Genomic DNA, 23,007 nt, shown 5'->3' with positions numbered 1-23,007 from the left:
GTTGAATGTTTCTTAAAGCATAATAATCAATTCAATATTGAAGGTTTAGATTTATTTTCGAAATTAAAAATATTAAGAAAAATCGTACAATTAGAAGATAACACTTTAATTGATACACCCGGTCAAATAAAAAAATGGATTCTTTTATAATGTTAATAACTCTTGTTTCTGTCGTTTCAGCGGAAAGAAATTTTCAAAATTAATATTTGATAAAATCTCACCTAAGATCAACAACAACAACAATGACCCAGTGAAATCTCACTAGTGGGGTCTGGAGAAAATGATTCACCTAAGATCAACAATGTCTTAGTAAATGTTAAATGAATTAGCTATATTGTCAATTAAGAAAGACTTATAAGGAGTTATTGATTATTAGAAAATTATTAATAACTTTTTATCTAAGAAACGCTAGAAAAATAGACTTCAAATAAATAAATAAATAATTCTTTTAAAAAAAATTAAAGCCCCTCATAAAATTTGGCTTTAGGTTACAAAATTCGTTGGACCGCCCCGGTGAGTTTGATATGGAAAGCACAATGAAAACTGATAGATAGAAAGTTGTAAAGTAACTTTTTTTACACAACATCATTTAAGTGCAAGATTCCAACTAAAGAGTATGCTGGAGTTGCAAATGTTTATCTATCATTAACTTGTTTATTAAAAGGGAGTGCTTAGCTATCCGTAATTCTTCCACTTCAGCAACACTGATACGAAAATATGACGGGGTTCAATGGCATAGTCAGAAATTTCGTTAAGGGTGTTCAAATTTTAAACACGTCAATAATTTTTTTGTTGATAAATGGTCTATCAAAATTTTTGGATCAAACCATGCAATATTTAGCTAAACTATAAAAAAACTAATAGAGCTATAATTTTGTAAATTAAAATTAAAATAATAAAAAGACAACATTAAAAATTTTAATAATAAAAATAAACATAAAACCAAAGGAAAGAGAGTCAAGAAGATTTGTAGTTTGTAAAGAGCTTTTGTGGAAGAAATTTTTGTAGAGCTTGACTTTTAAATTATAAAATTTAGTTCTACAAAAATTTTAAATTTTTTAAGAATAATTTTATTAAAAAAATTGGATTGAAAAAATAGACCATACATTGTCGTCTCCATTTAGTTTTGGCAAATAAAATGGACAGAACTTTGAACCTGTGAATAATAAGTCACTTTGAACACCTTGAACTGATGGACTGCCTCACTCACCTATGCTAAGGGTATTCAAAATATAATATATAGCCTTATAAATTAAGTATTTTAACTTATATATGTAGTTTAATTTTTCGGCGAAGGGTGTGCGCTTGACCACCCTTGGCATAGGACGACTACTATATATGGCAAAATTGGTTTATATAAAATAATCGAATAGTAACATGACACGTGAAACCAAACATAGGCAAAAGGCAAATCAGGTAATAACCAATACCGGATATAACGAATGTAATCGACATCGAGTAAACCCCGAAGGGAGCGTAGTCAACGGGAGAAGATCAAGGGTTTGCCAACGGATAACATTCAATACAGAAATATTCATTAATATTAAGTGAGCGACCGTTGCAGAGAATATTTGTATTCATGGCTTGCCGTTACTCGTTCATCAATGACTCTTTTACTACCATTTAAAGAGGAACTTGATCCTAGGATCTTGTTTCCCTAGGTAGAACTATAAATAGCAGGCTCAGTAACCATTGTAGGGACTAAAAATTCTATAAAAAACAACAACTTTATTTACACTCTATCATTGCTCTCATTTTTGTCCTCGGAAGACATTGCATTAGGAGCCAGTCTTATCATCTTCTTCAATTTCAATTGCTAATCTCAATTCGAATTTTATTTCTTTATCATTTTTGAATCAAATCAATTCGCTAGTCTATAAACCCGCAGCAAATTTAACTATACCATTTTACGAGTAAATAGTTTGGCGCCAACCGTGGGGCTTAGACAGTTGCGTAATTGCTTTGATCCTTACGTTATTACTAAATTGTTTTAATTCTTTCCTTAGTGAAAAAGACATGGCAGCTAATGATATCAACATCACACACAACGTTGAGGGGCACAATTGTCTCAACATGATGACTTAATCAGTGAGACTCACAACGAAAGGTTTGAGATGGCCAGTATCCTCGGCATATGCGGAAACTGACTCCTGATGATACCAAGAAGGAGCATGTCGTGGAAACAATTAAAATTCTAAAAGAACAGTAGAAAGAAATCATGAAAAACCTTTCAAGGCAGGATCGAGGGATGATGGAGTTAAAACAAGCATTGTAGGCGCCTCCAATAACACGAACAAAAGGGGCTCGGTTCTTTCCAGTACTCCTGTAAACCAAACAGCTCATAGGGTCGATAACAACACCCCAAGGGATGAAGTAGGTTTCAACGAGGCCGGAGGGACATGTAGCGGATTTGGGAATAACAATGGGAATGATCCCTTCAAAACAAAACTCATGAGGTTTATGAGGGAAATGAATGAATGAATGGATCAAAATGCGACGGAGTTTCACGCTCGAATGAATCAAATTCCGAGTGCACCACAAATACTAAAAGGCCCAGAGTCGAAAAAATACATGCAATTGTCATTTAAACCGAGCGCAGCACCAGAATTAATTCCAAAAAGGTTTAAATGGCGGGCATACCAAAATACGAAGGGACTTCAGATTCGCAAGAGCACATCACAACATACACCACGTCTGTGAAAGGAAACAGTTTGGCTCAACATGAGATCGAGTCGGTCTTACTGAAGAAGTTTGGTAAAACCCATACAAAAAGGGCCCGGACATGATATTCTCTCTTACCCAAGCATTCAATTGGCTCTTTTGAGTTGCTTACATACTCGTTCATTAAGGCTGACACTAGAGCAAAGAAGGTTCAAGCTATAAAGATGGGCATATTTAGGATTAAGAAAGGTGAGTCCGAACTGCTATGAGAATTCGTGATCCGGTTCTGGAAAGAGGGGATGTTGTTGCCGGCGGTACCAGATAAGTGGGCATCAGAGGCATTTATAAAGGATTTAAATCCGTAGAGTTCCGACTCCTCCCGAAAGCTGAAGGAAAGCCTGCTTGAGTTTCAAGCAACTATATGGGCGGATGTTCATAGCCGTTATGAGTCAAAAATAAGGGTAGAAGACGGTCAGCTCAGGTTCCCGATATCAACTAAGGGACATGATTGAGACAAAAACCAGGACAAGTTAAAAAGTGACTTTGATGCAGATCGACGGTCCTGTCGATTTGTGCCATATGAAAGAATCGAAGGTCGTGGAAGGAAAGGGTTTCGGTTATCGGATAAGTTTACTCCTAATAGAAGAACATATCGTGGCTAGAGCAGTAGGTCATTACAAGAGAAGGAGATGTCAGGGCCCGAGACTCTACATATCTATCAGATTATAACTTTAATATCAATTTAGTAGAGTTGGTATCGGAAAAGAGGAATATCAAAGAAGCACGGTTCCCGAAACCAATCAGATCCGATCCAATCTAGAGGGATCAATTTTATGGTGTGATTACCATGGGACTCAAGACCATATAACTAGGGATTGCCGACATCTTTCTGAAGAGGTGGCGACATTGTTGAAGAATGACCATCTTAGGGAATTTTTAAGTAATCGAGCCAAGAACAACTACAGTCGAAGCTGGGACAATACAGAACCTTTGAAGGTAGCAGAAGGCTTGCCTCGACTCACTATTAAACTGATTTTCGTAGGAAAAAAGTAAATGGCGTAACCTTTTCAGTAGCAAAGAAAATGAATATATCGGTGACTCACAACAAGAGACTCCGGGAAGTCATGGAAGATGATATCACCTTCATAAAGGAAGACGCCAGCGGACTTCTTCTATCACACAATGACGCTTGGGTAGTCTCTCTCAATGTTATAGATTTCAAAGTTAAACGTGTTTTGGTTGACCTAGGAAGCTCAGCCAAAATCATCCAATGGAGAGTGTTGGAGCAAGCAAAGCTAACCGGAGGCATCATTCCGACGACAAAACTCTTAGTTGGACTTAACTTGACAAGTATGACAACCCGAGGAGAGATTTTGCTGCCCACAAATGTCGAAGGATTGGTCAAAATCACTCTATTCAAAGTGGTAGATAGTGATATGGGTTATAATGTAATCCTCGAAAGGCCGTAGATACACGAGATGAAGGTTGTGCCCTCAACATGTCACTAGTTTTTGAAATTCCCAATGCCGGAAGGAGTTAAGCAAATAAGGGGAGACTAACAGACGGCAAGGGAGATGAATGTGGTGACTATTTCTGGCAGCAAGGAAAAGGAGTCCAACAAATAGCAATTACAAGAGCCGCTGCCTTCTCCCGTTACGAATGAAGACGATAAGGGAGAAGAGTCATCGAAATCCCATCAGGTGCCGAGATATTTTCAAGTGCCTGAAGAGACAGATGCGACCAAGTCAGCTGCGGAAGAACTCGAGCAAGTGGCCCTGTTTGGTGATGTTTTGGAATGAAAGTTTCACTTGGGAACATGACTCAATCCCAAACTCAGGTTAGAGTTTATAATTTTTTTTAAAGCTAACTCAGATATCTCTGCATGGTCGCACTTGGATATGATAGGTATCTCATTAGAGGTATCCGTTCACAAACTAAGTTTGGACCCAAACTTCCCACTGATAAGGTAGAAGAAACATTCAATAGCCGAGGTTAGGAACATGTTTGTTAAAGATGAGGTAACCCGATTACTTAATATTAGTTTCATCCGGGAGGTAAAATATCCAAAATGGTTAGCTAACATAGTTGTAGTGCCAAAAAAGAATAACAAGTTTAAAATGTGCGTAAACTATAAGGATTTAAAGAGGCGTGCCCTAAAGACTCATTTCCGTTGCCAAACAATGATCAAATGATTGATGCAACGGCCGGACACAAGTTAATGAGTTTCCTTGATGCTTAATCTGGGTACAATCAAATCAAGATGAACCTGGAGGATCTGGAAAAAATTTCTTTCATAATGAACTTTGGCACATATTGCTATAATGTGATGCCATTTGGGCTTAAGAATGACGGAGCAACTTACTAGAGACTCGTTAAAAAATGTTTGAAAAACAGATAGGCAAAACAATGGAGGTATATATTGATGACATGTTAGTGAAGTCTTTGAATGCAAGAGATCATTTGAAACACCTCCAAGAGACTTTCGATGTCTTGAGGAAGCATAACATGAAACTCAACATGGAAAAATATGCGTTTGGGGTTGGCTCTGGTAAGTTCTTGGGGTTCCTGGTCTCGCGAAGAGGGGTCAAAATTAATCCCAACAAAATCAAAGTCATTGAAGACATCACGGAAGCTAACGAGAGTGAAGGAAGTACAAATATTAACCGGAAGGTTGGAGGCTTTAAGCAAGTTCATCTCAAGATTCTCAAAAAAGTGCCATCACTTCTTCTCATTTCTAAAAAAGAAGAACAATTTTGATTGGACTCTGGAATGCCAATAGGCACTGACAGATCTAAAAAAATACCTGTCTAGCCCCCAGTTGCTGTCAAAATCAGGGGGGAGGGGAGGGGGGAAGGCAAATATTTATTGACATATCTGGCAGTCTCAGAAGTAGCGGTAAGTGCTGTTCTGGTCCAAGAAGAGGAAGGTACGCAATTTTCAATTTATTACATTAGTGAGATATTGTCGGGAGCAGAAACCCGTTATCCACACCTTGAAAAAATGGTATTAGCTCTCGTAGTTGCTTCTTAAAAGCTTAGGCCTTATTTTCAGTGTCACCTGATAGCCATTGTGATAATCTTTGCCTTAAGGATTGTCCTTCACAAGCCTGAATTATCAGGCTATTTAGCTAAATGGGCAGTCGAAATTAGTGAGTTCGACATTGAGTACAAACCTAGGATTACAATCAACTCACAAGTTTTGGCCGACTTTATGGCCGATTTCAATCCCGATTTAATGCCCTTGGCTGCTAAGGAAGCGATGCTGGTGTCGGGAACTACATTGAAAGTTTGGAACTTATCTATAGATGGAGCTTCCAATGGAAAAGTGGTCCGGTCTTAGAATAGTTTTAGTCATGCCCTCGGGGAAAACTTGAGGCAGGCCATTAAAACGGTTCCATTAACTAACAATAAAGCAGAGTATGAGGCTTTGGTTGCAAGACTTGAACTGGCCCGGGGACTGGGCTCTAAAGTCATCAAAATAAAGTGTGATTCCTAACTAGTAATAAATCAAGTATACAAGATTTTGACACAAAGGAAGAACATATGCAACAAAATTTGAACAAGGTTCATGAATTGCTTGCATGATTCAGAGAATGGTCGATTATACATATTCCAATGGAAGAAAATGTGGAAGCAGATGCATTGGCCAATTTGGGGTCGTCTACGGAGATGAAGGGTCAGACTCTGGCATTTCTGTTCAACTTCTAAATTTTGTATTGGATGTGGACGATTACTACAAGGTCAATTCAATCAACTTAGTCTGGGACTGAAGGAATGAATTCGTCAAGTACCTTCGACATGGAAAATTACTTGCTAACCCGAAGGCATCTCGGGCACTACGAACTAAAGCATCTTGTTACTATCTCGTAGATGGGTAGTTATACTGAAGATTATACCAAGGACCATTGGACTAGTGTGTGGGAGCCTCGAAGGCAGATTACATGATGAAAGAAGTCCACGAAGGAGTTTGCGGGAATCATTTCGGTATAGATTCATTGGTTCTAAAGTTAATCAATTCAGGTTACTATTAGCCTCGGATTGAACATGACGTAAAGACGTTCGTTAAAAAAATGTGACAAATATCAACGTCATGCACAATTGGTACACCAACCAGCAGAACTCTTGCATTCGGTGTTGTCCCTATGGCCATTCATTAACGAGGGGATGGACATAGTTGGTCCTCTATCACCGGGCCACAGAAAGGTAAGATTTCTTTTAGTTTTAACTGAATACTTCACTAAATAGGTTGAAGCAGGTCCTTACCAGAAGATCAGTTAGTGCGAAGTGGTCGACTTCATACGGGACCGCATAATCTATTGATTCGGAATACCAAAGGAAATTGCATGTGACAATGGGCCACAGTCTATAGGTTCAAAAGTCACAAATTTTTTGGAAGATTTGAAAATAAAGAGGATTACATCTTCACCGTACCATCCAAATGCCAACAGGCAAGTGGAATCAACAAATAAGGTAATTATCCAGAACCTTAAAAAGAAGCTAGAAGATGTTAAAAACAAATGGACCAAAGAACTACCTGGTGTGCAATGTGCGTACCAGATAAGAACGAATCGAGCACGGGAGAAACACCTTTCTCTCTCGTGTATGGCGCGAAAACTTTGATACCGGTAGAAGTAGGGGAACCAACTTTAAGGTTTTTCCGAACAAATGAAGATACAAACAATGAAGCATTGCTGATGAGGTTAGACTTGCTCGATGAACATAAGGACTTGGCGTACGTGAGGATGGTGGCCCAAAAGTAGAGGATGGAAATATATCACAATCGCAGGGCCAATCTCCATTATTTCAAGGTATGAGACTTTTTTAAAAAGAAGGTGACTCAGAGCACTCGAGAAGTCAACGACGGAAAGTTGGGACCAACATGGGAAGGCCCTTACCGGGTTACAACTATCACCGGTAAAGGGTCGTACGAGCTGGAAATTTAAGATGGAGTTAAATTACCCACCAATTGAAATGTGACTCACCTCAAAAGGTATTATTACTGATGGATCCTACCCATACTGAAAGTATGTGCTGTACTCTTTTTCACTTCGACCACTTTTTGTCCCAAACGAGTTTTTCTGATAAAGTTTTTAACGAGGCAGCAATGAAAAGCATATTACGAAGGAAGCATTATCGACAAAAGGAAAGACCTCTAGAATCAAGGCACTAAAGTTTTTCACATTGATGTAAACGGCTATGTGGATGGTTAAATAATCTTTGATTCAATAGCAAACTTTGCCTTCCATCACCAAAAAAAGATTATTTAACCATTCATAAGTTGTTTCCACCGATGAAGTAGGACTTCCAATGTTCGAATTCGCATGCTTCACATTCGAACACGGGAGGGGGGAATAATATCCGATACGACGCCAGAAATGCCACATGAATCGGGACTTCGAGAACCGAGATCAATACTTTATCAAAATCGGGGACTGCATTATTAGCCCAATTGAAATAAGTTGTACAAGTTAGCCATATGTATTGGCAGTTTTTACTTTAACAACGAATGTTTGTGTACTTTTAAAGGTAGAAGGAATATAATAAAGTCCTTTTAATTTTATCTTATTTCTTGTCCAAATGATGAGTTAATTTTATTGTTTGAAAGTTTACAAAAACTTCAAATGCTTGTGCCGAAATGAATAGGAGACGTCGCCTTCAAGAGCACTATAAATATAGAAGCCCTCTCTTATGAAACCCTCATAATAAAGGGTTGATTTCGGAAGAATTTATTTCCGAAATTAAATACTCTCGGATGAAAATATACTCGAAGCTTTAATCAATTAAGCACAAAAGGAATATATTTTGCACAATACTTAAGAAAAAGTTCTTTATTTATTTATCAACTGCCAAACTCGGTGAAAGATTTGGCACGATTACAAAGTACAAAAAAGTGAAAAAGGAAAAGAAGATATGTATCATTGCAGCCAGAGCCTGAAGGGAAAGAGGGGTCTATGTTTCCCCCGGTAGCGGAAGGCGGATCCACTATCGGTTTGGGGCCTTCACTTTCTTCAGTCTTCCCTTCGGTTTTCGAATACTCAAAACCAACTCGAGGAGTCAGTTGCAGCCGGCCAAGTAGGAAGATTTTCATGAGCAGTTAGCTTCGATTCTCAGGCCTTGGGGATACAATCATCAATATCGACAATGCCCTTTTTAGCCTCTTCCTAGGTTTTCCTCCTCATATGATATATAACATAAGTCTTCTCAAATACGAGGGAATCCTCTTGGTTCTGGAGCTTGCTTGGAGTCTATCAATTTCGGCCTAAAGACCGTCCTTTTCAGACCTCAAGGCACTAAGGGGAGAGTCGAGCTCAACATTTGTAGTTGAGTGAATCTAATTCTAATCAATGGCCCTCGTGAGCCTCTCTTCCATTTGTCCCTCTTCTCCTCGGAAACATGGGCTTCTTCGGTTTTTGAGTGTATGTCTGCCTTCAAATTATTGATTTGATCCTCGAAGTCAGACTCGCGCTCTGCAGTGACGAGTACAATGTAGTAAAGCTCGACCTTCTTAGCCCGAGCCTCTTGAAGCTTTTCGTGTAACCAAGAAGCTTATTGGCTATGGGCCATTTTGTCTTGCTCACTCTGCTGAAACCAAGCCTCAACCTCAGTCATCTCTGTGGCTTTTGCCTCCAGCACCAGGAAGCGCGGGGCAAGCTGGTTCCTTTCAGTTAAGAGCTGATCGCGCTTGGAAGCAAGTCCGTATTTATCAAGGATCAACCTCTGCAGACCTTCAGAAGCAAGAAAGTTGGCATGTAAAGAAGAATAATAAAGTTATGATTTCCATTGCAACATACAAGTAGAAAAGAAGATACAAAAAAACTAATACGGTACCTTCGCTTGCGCTATGCATGACATTGTTTCCTCGAAAATGGATCACATTTTCTTCCAATCTGGCTTAGGATAATTTGCAAGCTCCACCGGCTTGGACAAAAGATGGCATTCTTCAAAATCGAAAGAGGGGCGCTTCTCCTTCCTCGAGGATCCGTGGAAGGTATTGAATAATCATGCCCCAAATTTTGATTGTCGGGAGATCGATGAGGAGAAATATCTTTTTCTTGATCATCTGTTACAGGCGGAGGAGATGTAGTTGTTGTTGGTGGCGAAGGAGCAGCTGGTGTCGATAGGCGAGAACCTATCGGTGTGCAAGGTGAAGAAGCAGCGTCAACAACATAACTGTTAAATATTATTTTCTTAGTGGTCGAAGGTAGAAAAGGCCCAAGGTCCAAACTCCTTGGACCGGAAACAATAATGGGGGCTGGGAAGAGAGAATCAACATTCTCTACCAGGTCTATCTCATCCTAATGTTCTTGGGTTTCCTCTATGGTCAGGTTTTGAAGCTCCCCCGGCTGAGCATCCGATTGAGTCGTTGAAGATCCCTTTCTCCTTATAAGGGAATCCTCTTCGTCACTAGCTTCCCCTTCATCAACAAAGACTACTGTGGCCGACTCGGATGTCGTCTTATTTGCTCTCTTCACATGAGTCCTAGATGAGGATGGACATTTTCTCTTCGGTTTCTTATCCATAGGCTGGGGACTCCGAGAGGAGACACCCTTGCCAGAAGCAGATCCGTGAGCTTTGCTTTGGGAAAGGGGAACCTTGCAACACCCTTCTAGCCTCCTCGGGGTCCTCTAAAACATCAATTTCGGGGCAAATGACGGAACCCAGTGGAAGTCTTGAATCAAGCAAAAGCAGAGTAATCAAATGTTTCATGAGATTACTTGTGTTAGTACGAAGATAAAAGGAAAAAGGAGTTGGTTTACCATGATGTTTGGCTTTCCACCCGTATTTAGGGGCCATTTCCTTCCACCGGCGGGACTTTGATGTTGTGATATCCAGAATTTTTTGAATCTAGTAGTATAGTCCTTGAATTCGTGGTGGTTTCCATTGGTAGCTGAAACAAAAAATACAAGAGAATCAGTAACAACAGGAAGCAATCTTTTCATGAAGGAAAGAAGTGAATGACTGAAAGCTTACGGAAGCGATTCCACGACTCAGGAAAAGTTGGAGTTTTGGCCAGGATGATATCCCTGGTAGGGATGATCACGAATCTTTCATCCACCTACGATCGTTGTCATTATCTATGCTGGTGAGAAGAGCATGGTGACCATGTTTGCTGAAGTTTATTACTCCCCTATGAAAAATTTAGGAGGAGTAAAGGTTCGTCATGTGCGCAAGGGTTGGGGTTTCCCACGTCTCCGTGCACAGTTGGCAAAGGTAGGCCACCATCTGTCATATAGACGGGCCTACCTATGCTACGCAAACCTGATACCGGTGACAGAACTCTAAAATTATCGGGTCAAGCCCTTTACTCGACCTCAGGGTAAACGGACCCAAGATAAAGTGATACATATAAACATACGTAAACCTCTCATTGAAGAAGGTAACCCATTCTATCATATTCGGGTAAAGGATTTCAAGATTGGGGCAGTTGCAATCCTCCTTCACAGTTAGCATACTAGAAGGGCGAATAGAGGAGAGATACCTACTAACTGGCCAAGCCCGAGAAGACGCAGAAGGAACCTTCTCTTGAAAATCGTTTGCAATACTGAGATGTTATGGTATTATGGTGGTGAAAGTGGGAGGTTCGAAATCAACTTCGACCTCCTTGTCCTTATTTTTCTTTGGACCTCCACTTAAGAGAAGACCGATATTTTCAAAGAAGGCAGTGAAAGAAGCCATGATAACAAAAGGTCAGTGAAAATTCTTGCTGAGAAAATTGAAGAAGATGGAAGAATTTCTAAGAAAATGTAGGGAAGAAGAAAGGCTTATGAAAATTTCGAAAATAAAGAGGTAAAAATGATGAGTAGATAGGAAGTTATAGACGACAAACGTCGTGGTCATGATTACCTAAAAAACCGGCAAAAATATTTGCTAAATCGTGGGGAAACACGTGTTTGAGGTATTAAATACGAGAAGACGCGCGTCCTTTCAAGCATCAAAGATTGTTCAGGAACTTTCCCGCCAAGAAAGGAATCTTCACCAACTTCCCGGTAACACTAAAATATGTCACCGAAAAGTATGGGGACTATCTATATGGGGTAAAATTAGTTTATAACAAATGGTCAAATAGTAACATGACACATGGAACCAAAGATAGCCAAAAGGCAAGTCAGGTAATAACCATTACCGAATATAACGAATATAATCGACATCGGGTAAATCCCGAAGGGAACGTAGTCAACGGGAGAAGATCAAGGGGTTTGCCATCAGATAACATTCAATGAGGGAATATTCATTAATATTAAATGAGCGACCGTTGTAGAGACTATTTGCATTCATTGCCTACCGTTACCCATTCATTAATGACTCTTTTACTGCCATTTAAAGAGGAGCTTGATCCTAGGATCTTGTTTTTCCTAGGTAGAACTATAAATAGCAGGCTCAAAAATCATTGTAGGGATGGAACATTCTATACAAAAAAGACTATATTTTGCTACTTTTGCTCTCAATTTAACAACTTTATTTACACTTTATCGTTGCTCTTATTTTTGTCCTCGGAGACATTGCATTCGGAGCCGAGCTTGTCATCATCTTCAATTTCAATTGCTAATGTCAATCCTAATCTTATTTTTTTTGTTATTTTTGGATTAAATCAGTTCGCTTGTTTATTAAACACACAATAAATTTAGCTATACCGTTTTACTGGTAAACAAATACGCCACTAATTTGGTTTTTATAGCATAGAAGTTAAACCGAGATCTCATTGTTGAGGCATCAAAATAACAATCAAGAGGTCCGAGGGTTTAATTCACAATTACGACATTAGATGTAAATCAATCTGCTCACCCTCAATGAAAGATTATCTTTATTGCATGTGCTTGTGGGCTAGATATATTGTTTGAATACGCACAAATTGATCCGAATTTCTTTTTTGAGTTTTTTTTTTTCCTCCTTGAAAAGAAAACCTACCAGTTTTAGATGCACCACCAAACAAATTCATCATGCACTCGAAGTCACTTTTGGAAAGAAAGGAGCACGAGCAGTTTATTAACTACAATAATGCAAGAGGGATAGATTCTTTTTCTCTTTCTTTCTGATTTTTATTTGAACGGAAAGATTCTGCACATGCTATTTAATGGGCGATGACAGATATGTGTATGTGGCCATATTTAATTTCTATTTTCTCTGACTTCCCGTCTTTAGTCGTCGTCGGTTTCACTTTCAAAATTTGCCAAATAAAATTGATTTGGCATCAAATTCGATCTATCGCAAAAAGAAAGAAAAAAGATGAAATTTAGTGGGAAAAGAAAATTAGCAATAATAACGTAGATGAAATCTGCGCTACAGCTTGGAGGAAAAATAATCCTCATTATTTAAAATCTTTAATTAAAAAACGAAAGTGAAAAGAGCAAAAGCCTGTGTGCAAAAAGTACTCCTTTTGGGATCTTAAGTTGACTCATTACACAATTAGTTCTTAATCATGTGTCGGATTTTCTCTTTTGATAGTTATGCTTTGGTTTGTATTATATTGGTCTTGTGCTTTACTTGACTCATCACATAAAGTAACAGTAATCAACACGTTCACAAACCAAAAGCACAGATATACAAAAAAACACTCTGAGCCTTCTGATTTAATACATTTTATGTATTTCCTTTACTTTTTCATTGTTTAAAGATCATTAGTTTTTTGTCCTCTGAGTATTTTCTATTAGATGTACAATTTCACACGGGGACGAAGCTACATGGTCTGAAAGAGATCTAATTTAATCTTTTTTTTTTAATTTTTATTTATTTATTAAAACTACACTGTGCATATTGATAAAAGGAAATTTCTTTTGTATAAGGTTGTTAAGGTAGCCCCTCTTTAAATTTTGCAAATCATCAAAAACCATCTTGCTAAAATATCACAAGCACACCCCCTCATGGTTCTTGCTTAAGTCGATTGCAAACCACACTTATAGAAATCTTCAGAGTTGAATGTCTTCAACAAAATCGCAATTAAGGAATGATTTGTTAGATGTATCATGAACAATAATTTCAGCGCAAAAACGAAATAACCTATTTTGACAGTTACTATAATTTATACCTTAATGTAGATATTACTTTATACTTGATACAACATGAATATAATATGTCGATTTTATAAATCTTCACGTAACAATCTTTTTTTTATGCTCAGTGCATAGTTAGTCCTTGAACGAAACAATCCTTAGTGGTTAAGTAATTAATTACAGTAAATGAGAGCCATAAACCAAATTTACACTTTATTACACCTGTCAGCAAAATGGACACTTGGGTCGGTGAACTCACGTTTCCTCTTAAAGTAAAAATAAAAAAAACTCAATGGTGAATGGACACGTGGCACGAGCCCATTCTTGGTTCAGATCCAGAAGTCCCGTGAACACAGACGCGTTAAACTCACTAATCACCCAACGAGTCTCCCGTTTGCTAACTCCAATTTGGCTTTGACTCCTCAAAACAGCTGTAAATAACTAAGAGTTCCTATACAAACGTTTAACTGGCTACCGGCAAATTCAGAGACATGAATTTATGTGTGTATAATTTAATACTAGTAGTAATTTATACGATTTGATTCCTTTTGTGGGAGATCTTTTACCCACTTGTTGCTTGTTCGTACTTCGTATATTTTTGTGTAGTCAGCATTAATAGAAAACAAAAGGTCATTTAAATAGTGACAGAACCTGGACGCATTTGTCACTGCATTACTAAAATATATATTATACTAAAGGGATTTAACCGTTTATATGTGCAAAATGCAGTAATTTTATCATTTATAGTTTCAATTAAAAACCCTGCCAACTATGTATTTTATGCAGTTTACCACTGTATTTAATTTTTAACCCTTCAATGCAATTAATATTCTAACTTATAAGAGCCTTGAAAATTTATACAGCTTTTGGAAGTAATTTTGTGAAAGAACTTTTTGAAAAAAAAAAATAGTTCGTACAAAAAAGAATTTTGTTGGATGATTAAAACTTTTTAAAACGTTTAACAGCAATATGGTAAAAAAAGATTTTTTTTTCGAAAAAATTGGTTGAATCACTTCTTTAAACGACAATACTTTTCAGAAGATTTTCTTAAATATTTAAAAATAAAATAAATAAAACAACAATCTCCATGCAATTTGGCTTTGACCGGGAACAGCTGTCAAAAAATATCCTAGCAGTACACAATTATACTGGGAACCGGCAACTTCCCGACCTTTAATGTACGTGTATATTTATAATACTCTTTAATTCTATTCGTACTTCTCCGCTCGCTTTTGGACTCTGTTAATTTTTTTTTTAATATTCTTTACATTTTATTTAATTAAAATGAAATACTCCTGTATTTTATTTTGTTGAAACGTGCATATATATAAGACCTCAACTAGACTGCTAATCTTGATAAGTGAACTTAAGGTGCTCGTCCGGCTCTCTCCACCGAAAATTACTCCGCAACTCATCGGAGAAAAGGTATCGTCTTCAGCTTTTCCAGTGACAGTGCCTATTACTACGTAAGTTTCAAAATACTTTGACGTGAATTTCTATGCCATTTTCGTTAGTATTCATTTTCTTGGACTCTGTTTCTTTGATCCGATTTTAATGGCTGGGTATAATCATTGGTAACACGGTCTTTTTGGTTATATTGTGTATTCTTTTTAATTTTTTTTTTTTGCGTTTACTGATTCAGTTCAACTTAAACTATGGTACCACTTTCCTTGAATTTGACTTTTTTGGTCGGTTCATTTTTATTTGTTTTTGCAGGTTTTGGGGTCGAGTTAAAAGAAAGAAAGGTGAAGCCTTTTTGTGGATCCGAATCAAAAGGTTGAGACTTTTTTTTTCCACCACCATATAGTCTCTTGGTTAACAATTTTGAGTACAAAAAAAATGGGAGTGAAAGTTGCAACAACTTGTTTGCAATGGAATCAATCCTTTGTTCCTCACTCTTCATCCTCCTCTTCTTCCTCTTCTTCTTCTTCTTCTCAAACTCTTGCTTCTGCAATCTCTTCACCTTCTTCTAAACGACGTAGTATTAGCAGCAGAGGATCTCTTATCTGCCGTTATGTCCATAGGCTGGACCAATCTGCTCTTTTTGGTACCCAATTCTTGAATTTACACAGGTCTCGATCTTGTGACCAACTCAAGCCAAGAACCAGAACAATTACAAGGGCTTCTAGCACTAGTGCCAGCTTAGATTCATTTTCAGATGAAGAGTTCTCCAAGGAAATTCAAGAATTGGCCCTTAAATTCCAACTTTCAGATGTCGAAAATCAAAATACTATGAGTTCTCAGCTTGAAGCTATTGCTGACTCTATCGAAACAAGTTGTGAGATTGTTACTAGTGGTAGTGATATTAAGTTTTTGGAAAATCAGAAGCCGTTTGATCCTTTAGAACAACCGGATTGGCCTGAAAGAGACGAGATAATTCCTGCGAATATCGAATGGAAGGCGAATAGCGTGGATCTGCCTTTCTCCCTTAGGATTATAAAGAGAAAAAAACAATGGCAGGATGGGGTGAGAGAAGCAGGGGAATCAGCATATTGTTCAGTGAAAAAAGCATTTTCGAATATGGTGTTCATAATTCGAGAGCTGCAAAGCTATACTATGCAGATGAGGGAAATGTTGTTTTATGAAGATCTACAAGGGATTTTGGTGAGAGTACAAAAGGAGATGCATGCATCTTTTGTGTGGCTATTTCAGCAAGTATTTTCACATACACCTACTTTAATGGTATATGTGATGATACTGCTGGCTAATTATAGTGTTCATTCTATGGCAAACAGTGCTGCTATTGCTGCTACACCTCCACCTCTTACAGAAACTGTTTCTACTTTGGAAGAGAGTAATTTCAATCAAAAGTTTGATACTTCTGCACTTAAGACATTTTCAGTGTCATCTTCAAGTGGGAAGGTTACATCCATTGGTGGAAGTAATGGAGGTGGTGGGAATTACAAGCCAATTACTAGTGGAAATGATGGTGATGGAAGTCTGTCGTCTAATTATTATACTGTTATTCCTGATGGGATTTCTTCGAATACTCGGATCAGTGAAGAAGAGGGTGTATCTGCTCAAGAAACAAGGGAAGAAGAGTTGAAGCTTTGGGATTCAATTGTAGATGAGGCTTCTAAGATGCAAGCTGCAACAAGAGATGAGTCCTTAGATCATGAAACTATGCAGAGATTTGTGTCACCAATATATGCAAATATTGAAGTAGATGATTACGCTGATTATTTCAGAACAGAGTTGCTGTATCAAATGGGACTCAACCAAGAACCACAGAACACTCTTTTGCTAGCCAATTATGCTCAATTTCTTTTCTTGGTTGCCCAAGATTATGACAGGTACCAAAATTATCTCTTTTTCTTATTTCTATGTTAGATTTTTAATCCTTTTTTTCTCCTTAGGGGAACTAGATCTAATTGGCAGATTAAGTCATGACTTTCAGCTCATTAGCTGATCTTCATGTCAAGAATAGTTGCTTGTTTTGAATTGTTTTGGTGGGCTTGAAAAATCACCTTGATAAAGCAATGGTCATTTTCTGTAGTATTTGGGTGGGATTGTTGAATCTTGATAGGGGAGTCTGTGGTAGTACTTTTATTTCTTTTCTCCAATTATATCAATCTGTTAGGGCCCAAGGTGCAACTTCTTGTTAAATATCACTGTGTATAGGCCCCATTTCAGTCTTCAGGTACTACTTTGAAAGAGAGCAGTAAATGCCCCAAGAAAATTGGTTTGTTCTGGATTGATATTTTAGAATGAATTTAGCTTCTAACTCTAACAGAGCAAATGAATTTTTACACTATCAACTCACCTAAAGATAACTAAAAACAACAACAACAACAACAAGCCCATTAGTTTTTCCACAAGTGGGGTCTGCTGAGTTAAGATATACGCAACCTTACCTCTGACCAAAATATAAATAGTGTAAAAATTCTTTGTATAGTGGGTGTATATAATTTGGTTAACTGTGGATGTTAAGCATTTTGTGTTGTTATTATGAACAGAGCGGAGGAGTACTTCAAGAAAGCATCAAAGGTGGAGCCAAAGGATGCAGAGGCATTGAATAAGTATGCAAATTTTCTGTGGCAAGTAAGGAAGGACCTTTGGGCTGCAGAAGAAACCTTTCTTGAAGCAATAGCTGCAGAACCAAGCAACTCATTCTATGCTGCTAATTATGCTAATTTTCTATGGAATACTGGTGGTGAAGATACTTGTTTCCCACTCGATACTGATGTTTAGTTCCAAAAAGGAAAGAAAAAAAAAAGATTATTAAAGAGGAAGATGAAGTCATGAAGAGAAGAAAATCTTATTGGTCAAGGATACAAATTGAAATAACAAAGGGATAAGTAGAATGGGGTCCAAGATAATTTTGGTTTGCACAATTTGGATTTTCCCTTTGTATTTAAATTGCTGGACAGTGGTGTTGGGGAGACAAGGAAGAAGAGCAAGGAGGGTGACTTAGGAGTTGTTAATTGACAACCGCCCCTTTGGCCTTATTTTCCTACTACTATAATTGCTAGTAGTCATATGATACAGATCCTCTCAAACATGTGTAAATTCAGCAACTCTTGTCTTTAGATCACAGAAAACTGAGAAGGGTCTCTTGCTTGGGATTTTTTCTGTTTACTTTTTTTCATTCTTCTTGTTAACAGACCAGTTTTCCTTTTTTTTTTTTTTTTTTTTTTTTTTTTTTGCATAGTTCACATAGCGAAATTGTAATTAAACTTTTGTTAATAGATAAATGCGACTCTTTCTTTGTAACTTCTGACATCTGTATGTTGCTGAAATACATGATCCAATGCGTAGTTGGAGTTTCAAAATTGAATAAATGGTAGATACAAAAGCAGCCCATGCTGTAAGCACGAAGTACCGTACTGCTCCGCACATGAATATAGTTTCTTTCAGAATTTATTTTATATTTTATGATGCGTTCAGTGTAAATCCTTTTTAATACGTCGGCTCACTAAAGCAGTTCGGTATTTCTAAATTTGGAAATAATTCAATTTTAAACTCTTTTATTTTACTCATTTACCCTAATGAGAAGCTTTTATAGCAACACAAACGTCATGACCCCACAAACTTTTTACCCCTTAAGCTTTAAGATTACAAGTTTTAAAAGTCTTCTTCTTTTTTCTTAAACTTCGTGCCGAGTCAAACTACCTCATTTAATATGAAACGGAGAGAGTACTTACTTTACTACCATAATTCTCGACCTCCATAATTTTCTATTAAGGGTCATGTTCTTTGTCAGCTCAAGATGAGCCAAAATAGGAAAAGAATGTATATTAAATGGATTATCTCTGCGCATAGAGTAGAGTCATGTCATACTTCCAATGTGAGAACCGAGAAATAGTAATCTTAGGTTGGCAGAGACTTCAAAGAGAAGACCACAATTACGTAGAAATGGATAAATTTCATCGCGGTCTAGCCGATTGACACTTTTTATGACGTTACTATTTGAAGAGTTAGATTTTCTCACTGATTTTTTTCCCAAATATTTTCAAGTTTTTAAAAAAAATGATAATCTGGAGTACTTTAGCTTAAGAAATTGTACTAACTCATTTCACAAAATTTAAGTCAATATTTAATTTTAGGCTGAAAATTAGATGTTTTGACTTTTGTACCATAAATTCCATCATTCCTTCTAAAACAAAGAGAATTTTATATTTATTTTTTATTTAAGTTAGCTGACACCAATATTAATAGTAGTACTAATAATACTAATAATAGTAATAATAATAATAATAATAATAATAATAAAAGGGTCTATCCTATAGATAGAACTTATCTTCTAGAAATCAAGAAATTTGAGAAATTAGAGTCCTTTCGTTCATGACGAAGATTTGGTTGCAAATGTGTGGACCTAATGCTCCAAAATACAATGATCAAGTTGAAGGTGGCGCACTATCATGTATACTAATAATTACTACTACATGTGAGACATGTTTTAAACAGACTAGTGTTGATTAAAATATCTGTGTGTATTCGAGATCTTTCTTAAAATTAACTTTCCTCTGAATGGAAAAAGAAGAGGAATACAGATGACAATTAATCAAATGATTAACGAGTTTAAATGCATCAACAAGTCGCAAATTGGGATTATAGTAGGCAGATGTGCGTGTCTATCAGTCCATGTTTGAGCTATCCCAGACATCATTCACACATAATTTCATACTTTATGAGGAAAATAAATAGTTAGAAAAATCAACAAGTACTCTAACATAGTTCTAGGTTTATATTTGTGCTACATTATTAACTGCAAATGCAAGACAGAGATCAACTAAAGTGTTTAGTATTTGCACACTGACCCTGTAAGTGTTATCAACTATGATTAGTTGATAAAATTTATTAAAAAAAATATATTATGCATGTATTGATTTGATATATATAATGCGAGTGAATTTTATTACACTGTCCATAAATAGCTTGACTAGTGATACCATATAGGAGCGGAGCTAGAGTACTCAATATGGGTTCGATTGAACCTGATAGTTTTTGTTAAGACTTTATATTTTTATTAAATATACATAAATATTTAACTGGAACCAATAAACAAATCAAACTATGAATTTGATGCTTCAAATATTAAAGTCCACACCATACGTTTGTGTCGGCGGTGCTCCTCCCTTGGTCAACTAGCTCTGCTTTACGGTGACTTTCAGGTAGCCGCCAATAAGTAAGGCACTAAAATTGGATCCTGCATATGTCTACAGCTCCCATGCTTCCATATGCAAGACCATTTCATCGTCAACTGCTTCATTACCAAACTCGTGTGCTTTTCTTTGCTTAAATCCAGTGTACGAGGAACTTCCTTGTCTATCTCATTTTGGTTCGATGACAAGTGTGATGAACATAAAATAAACCGAAAAGGGCTATAAGTACTTCTATCTTATTCTAAATGGTTTGCTATGATGCTCTGTCCACCTATTGATCTAAAAATATTTCCATCGTTATTTCTATTGCTAACAACTTATTTGAATGGTTGTTACCTATTGTATTGTATCGTATTGTTACTTTAAATATAATATTTGTATTGATTGTTACTTAAATTTTATTGTATTATATCGTTAAATCCGTCGTTACGTGCCACTTTATGTAACAACCGATGTGGTGTGGTCGCGTCATTACCTTGTCTTTTTCTCTCAATCTCACCCTTCATTATTATTAAATAATTTTATTTTATCATTTACCCTACCTTTTTATATACCGTATCATAATCTTTCTTTATAATATTGCAAGTTTATTCATCATATTATTGGTGCGTGATACCATGAAATGATGGCAAAACGATACAATCCATCCAAACATTGTATTCATCGAATGATATAGTACAATACAATACAGTACGATACGATACATTATGAAACGATATGTAACAACCATCAAAACAAGCTGTAAAAATATCCCTCGATTTAACGGCAATAGATGTGGGGCTGAATTTTAATGTGTTAGCATTTTATTAGGCCACGTGGCTCTTGATTTCACTTCATCAATATGGGTATCATAAACCCACTTTTTTTTACCCGCCCTATTTGTTTGACCAGCTCAATTTCTTTTTCTTTTTCTTCCTTATCACCCATCCCACCCACCTAACCCCCCCTCCCCAAACTTCTTCTTCTTCCAGTCTTGAAAGAAAATCAACAATGGCAGTTTCCTCTAACTCACTCTCCTTTTCTATTGTTTTCAATTCACTCCTCTCATTTTTCACTTCACAAACTACCACCTGGCACCACCCCACTGCAATCCCTCCTATCCTAAATCCGCCACCTTACCCTTTTCTCCTACTAAAAAACCAGCCCTCAAAATATACCTTTTTTACCCAAAAACAACCGCGAAACCACAGGAAATTTTTTCGAGCAGTCATAAAAATGCAGCTGGACGCCAATGTGTAGCAGCTCCGAAACACCATCTCGTTTAAGCCATCTAAGCCACCCATTTTCCTTCATATCTCAATCTTCTAAAACCCTAAAAAATAATCATTAGAGCAGCTCCATAACCATCACGAAAGCTAGCCAGTTTCCTCCCGCGAAACACCCACCACACTGCTAAAAAAATACACCACCACCAAGGCCAAACGCCTCGACTTTCTTCAAAACAAGATCTGAAAATCAACTTTCTTCACCACCAATCGATAATTTTTGAGTTGGTGTTCAAGGAGTCAATTTACGTGAGGTTTCTGGCGAGACTTTTGGTTTGTGGTTTATGTGTAGTCCCGTCCAGTCAATGAGGAAGAAAGAGAAGAAAAAAATAAAAAAATAATAATTATTAGATAATGAAGCGGGTCAAACAATGGTGCGAGTCAAAGAAATAAAGCGGATTTATCATACCGAAAAATGGGACGGGTCGATATTTGGGGCGGGTTATAATTGATATGGACCAAATGACCACGTGTTCCAATCATATCGTGACAACAAATTAAAAGATGGGACCACAGATGACTCTGTTCGTCGGGGGTAGTTTTAGACCGAAAGATAATGTTAGGTGTATTTTTGGACCATAGGTGGACAGAGCGCGATAGTAAACCATTTAGAATAAGATAAGGGTATTTTTAGCCCTTTTCATAAAATAAATTCAATCGAATATATATTATGAATATTTCTAGTTTCTTATCTTCTTTTCTTTTTATTAATTAATCACAGGTTACCTTGGCGTTTTTAATATAAAAATAAATAAATTTTGGACTTAAATCAATTCTGTTAACGAGTTTGTCAAGTGAAAATATCTCAAAATAATATACTAAAACGACAACATATTCTTTCAATTAATGTAAAAAGTAAAATTAACTGTCATTGTTCTGCATTGCAAGAAGTCGGTCAATTCATACAAATTGCGACGAAAAAAAAGTGACGAACATACTTGTTTGACCAAAAAATATAGATCTTGGTTCAACTAATTAAATTTATATAAATGAGGGTTAATCTTAGCTAATAATAATATCCTAAAGACGGAGTTCTCAAAAGTGCAATAAATGCTACGTAGATATCTTTTTACAGCAGCGAAAGCATACATTCAATACTCAAGAAATCAAAGGCAATAATATAGCATTAAATATTCATGAATAACAATGAATGACATTTTAAGTAACTAGAATAAACGAGTTACCCAAGAAAGGATGGAATCAGTGAATGTTCTTTCTGACAATGATGAGTGATGAACAATCCTTTGAATATTTGAGTAATTCTCGGATCCGGTGAAAAAGTGTAGATAAGAATCTTAGTGAAAAGGTGATGCTTGTGTGCTTGCAATGAAATCCGATTCTCTCTCTCTAAAGTGAAAGTGTATTTTACAAATGAATATCACATGTTCCCTATCATTGTTTCTTTTTCTATTCATAAGGAACATGTTCCTAAAAACTCTAATAGTACAAGTGTAGAGAATAACCACTAGAATATTCTCTTTAATGTCCT

The 23,007-nt window shown here is 36.8% G+C and overlaps 1 protein-coding gene across 2 annotated transcripts; it reads left to right on the top strand.

The window, feature by feature from the left end:
- The first annotated feature begins 14,998 nt into the window (after nucleotides 1-14,998).
- On the top strand, nucleotides 14,999-18,213 carry LOC104222484 (uncharacterized). Of its 2 annotated transcripts, none has more exons than XM_009773712.2 (3): nucleotides 14,999-15,114; nucleotides 15,365-16,941; nucleotides 17,605-18,213. In XM_009773712.2, exons 2-3 carry the CDS (start codon nucleotides 15,488-15,490, stop codon nucleotides 17,837-17,839), a joined length of 1,689 nt encoding a protein of 562 aa, XP_009772014.1. In that variant the 5' UTR covers nucleotides 14,999-15,114; nucleotides 15,365-15,487; the 3' UTR covers nucleotides 17,840-18,213. The 2 variants fall into 2 exon arrangements, with proteins under 2 accessions (XP_009772014.1, XP_009772015.1); XM_009773713.2 differs by having other exon boundaries at nucleotides 15,007-15,073.
- Nucleotides 18,214-23,007: the final 4,794 nt, after the last annotated feature.

Source organism: Nicotiana sylvestris, chromosome 6 (genome assembly GCF_000393655.2).
Source record: "Nicotiana sylvestris chromosome 6, ASM39365v2, whole genome shotgun sequence".
Lineage (NCBI taxonomy): Eukaryota > Viridiplantae > Streptophyta > Magnoliopsida > Solanales > Solanaceae > Nicotiana > Nicotiana sylvestris.
This window is presented reverse-complemented; position numbering and strand designations above follow the sequence as displayed.

Bases quoted from the DNA above. Each gene is read 5' to 3' on its own strand.
- LOC104222484 (XM_009773712.2), top strand. From the start codon at position 15,488: ATGGGAGTGAAAGTTGCAACAACTTGTTTGCAATGGAATCAATCCTTT. The intron at 16,942-17,604 runs GTACCAAAATTA...TATTATGAACAG, and splicing joins GTTGCCCAAGATTATGACAG to AGCGGAGGAGTACTTCAAGA.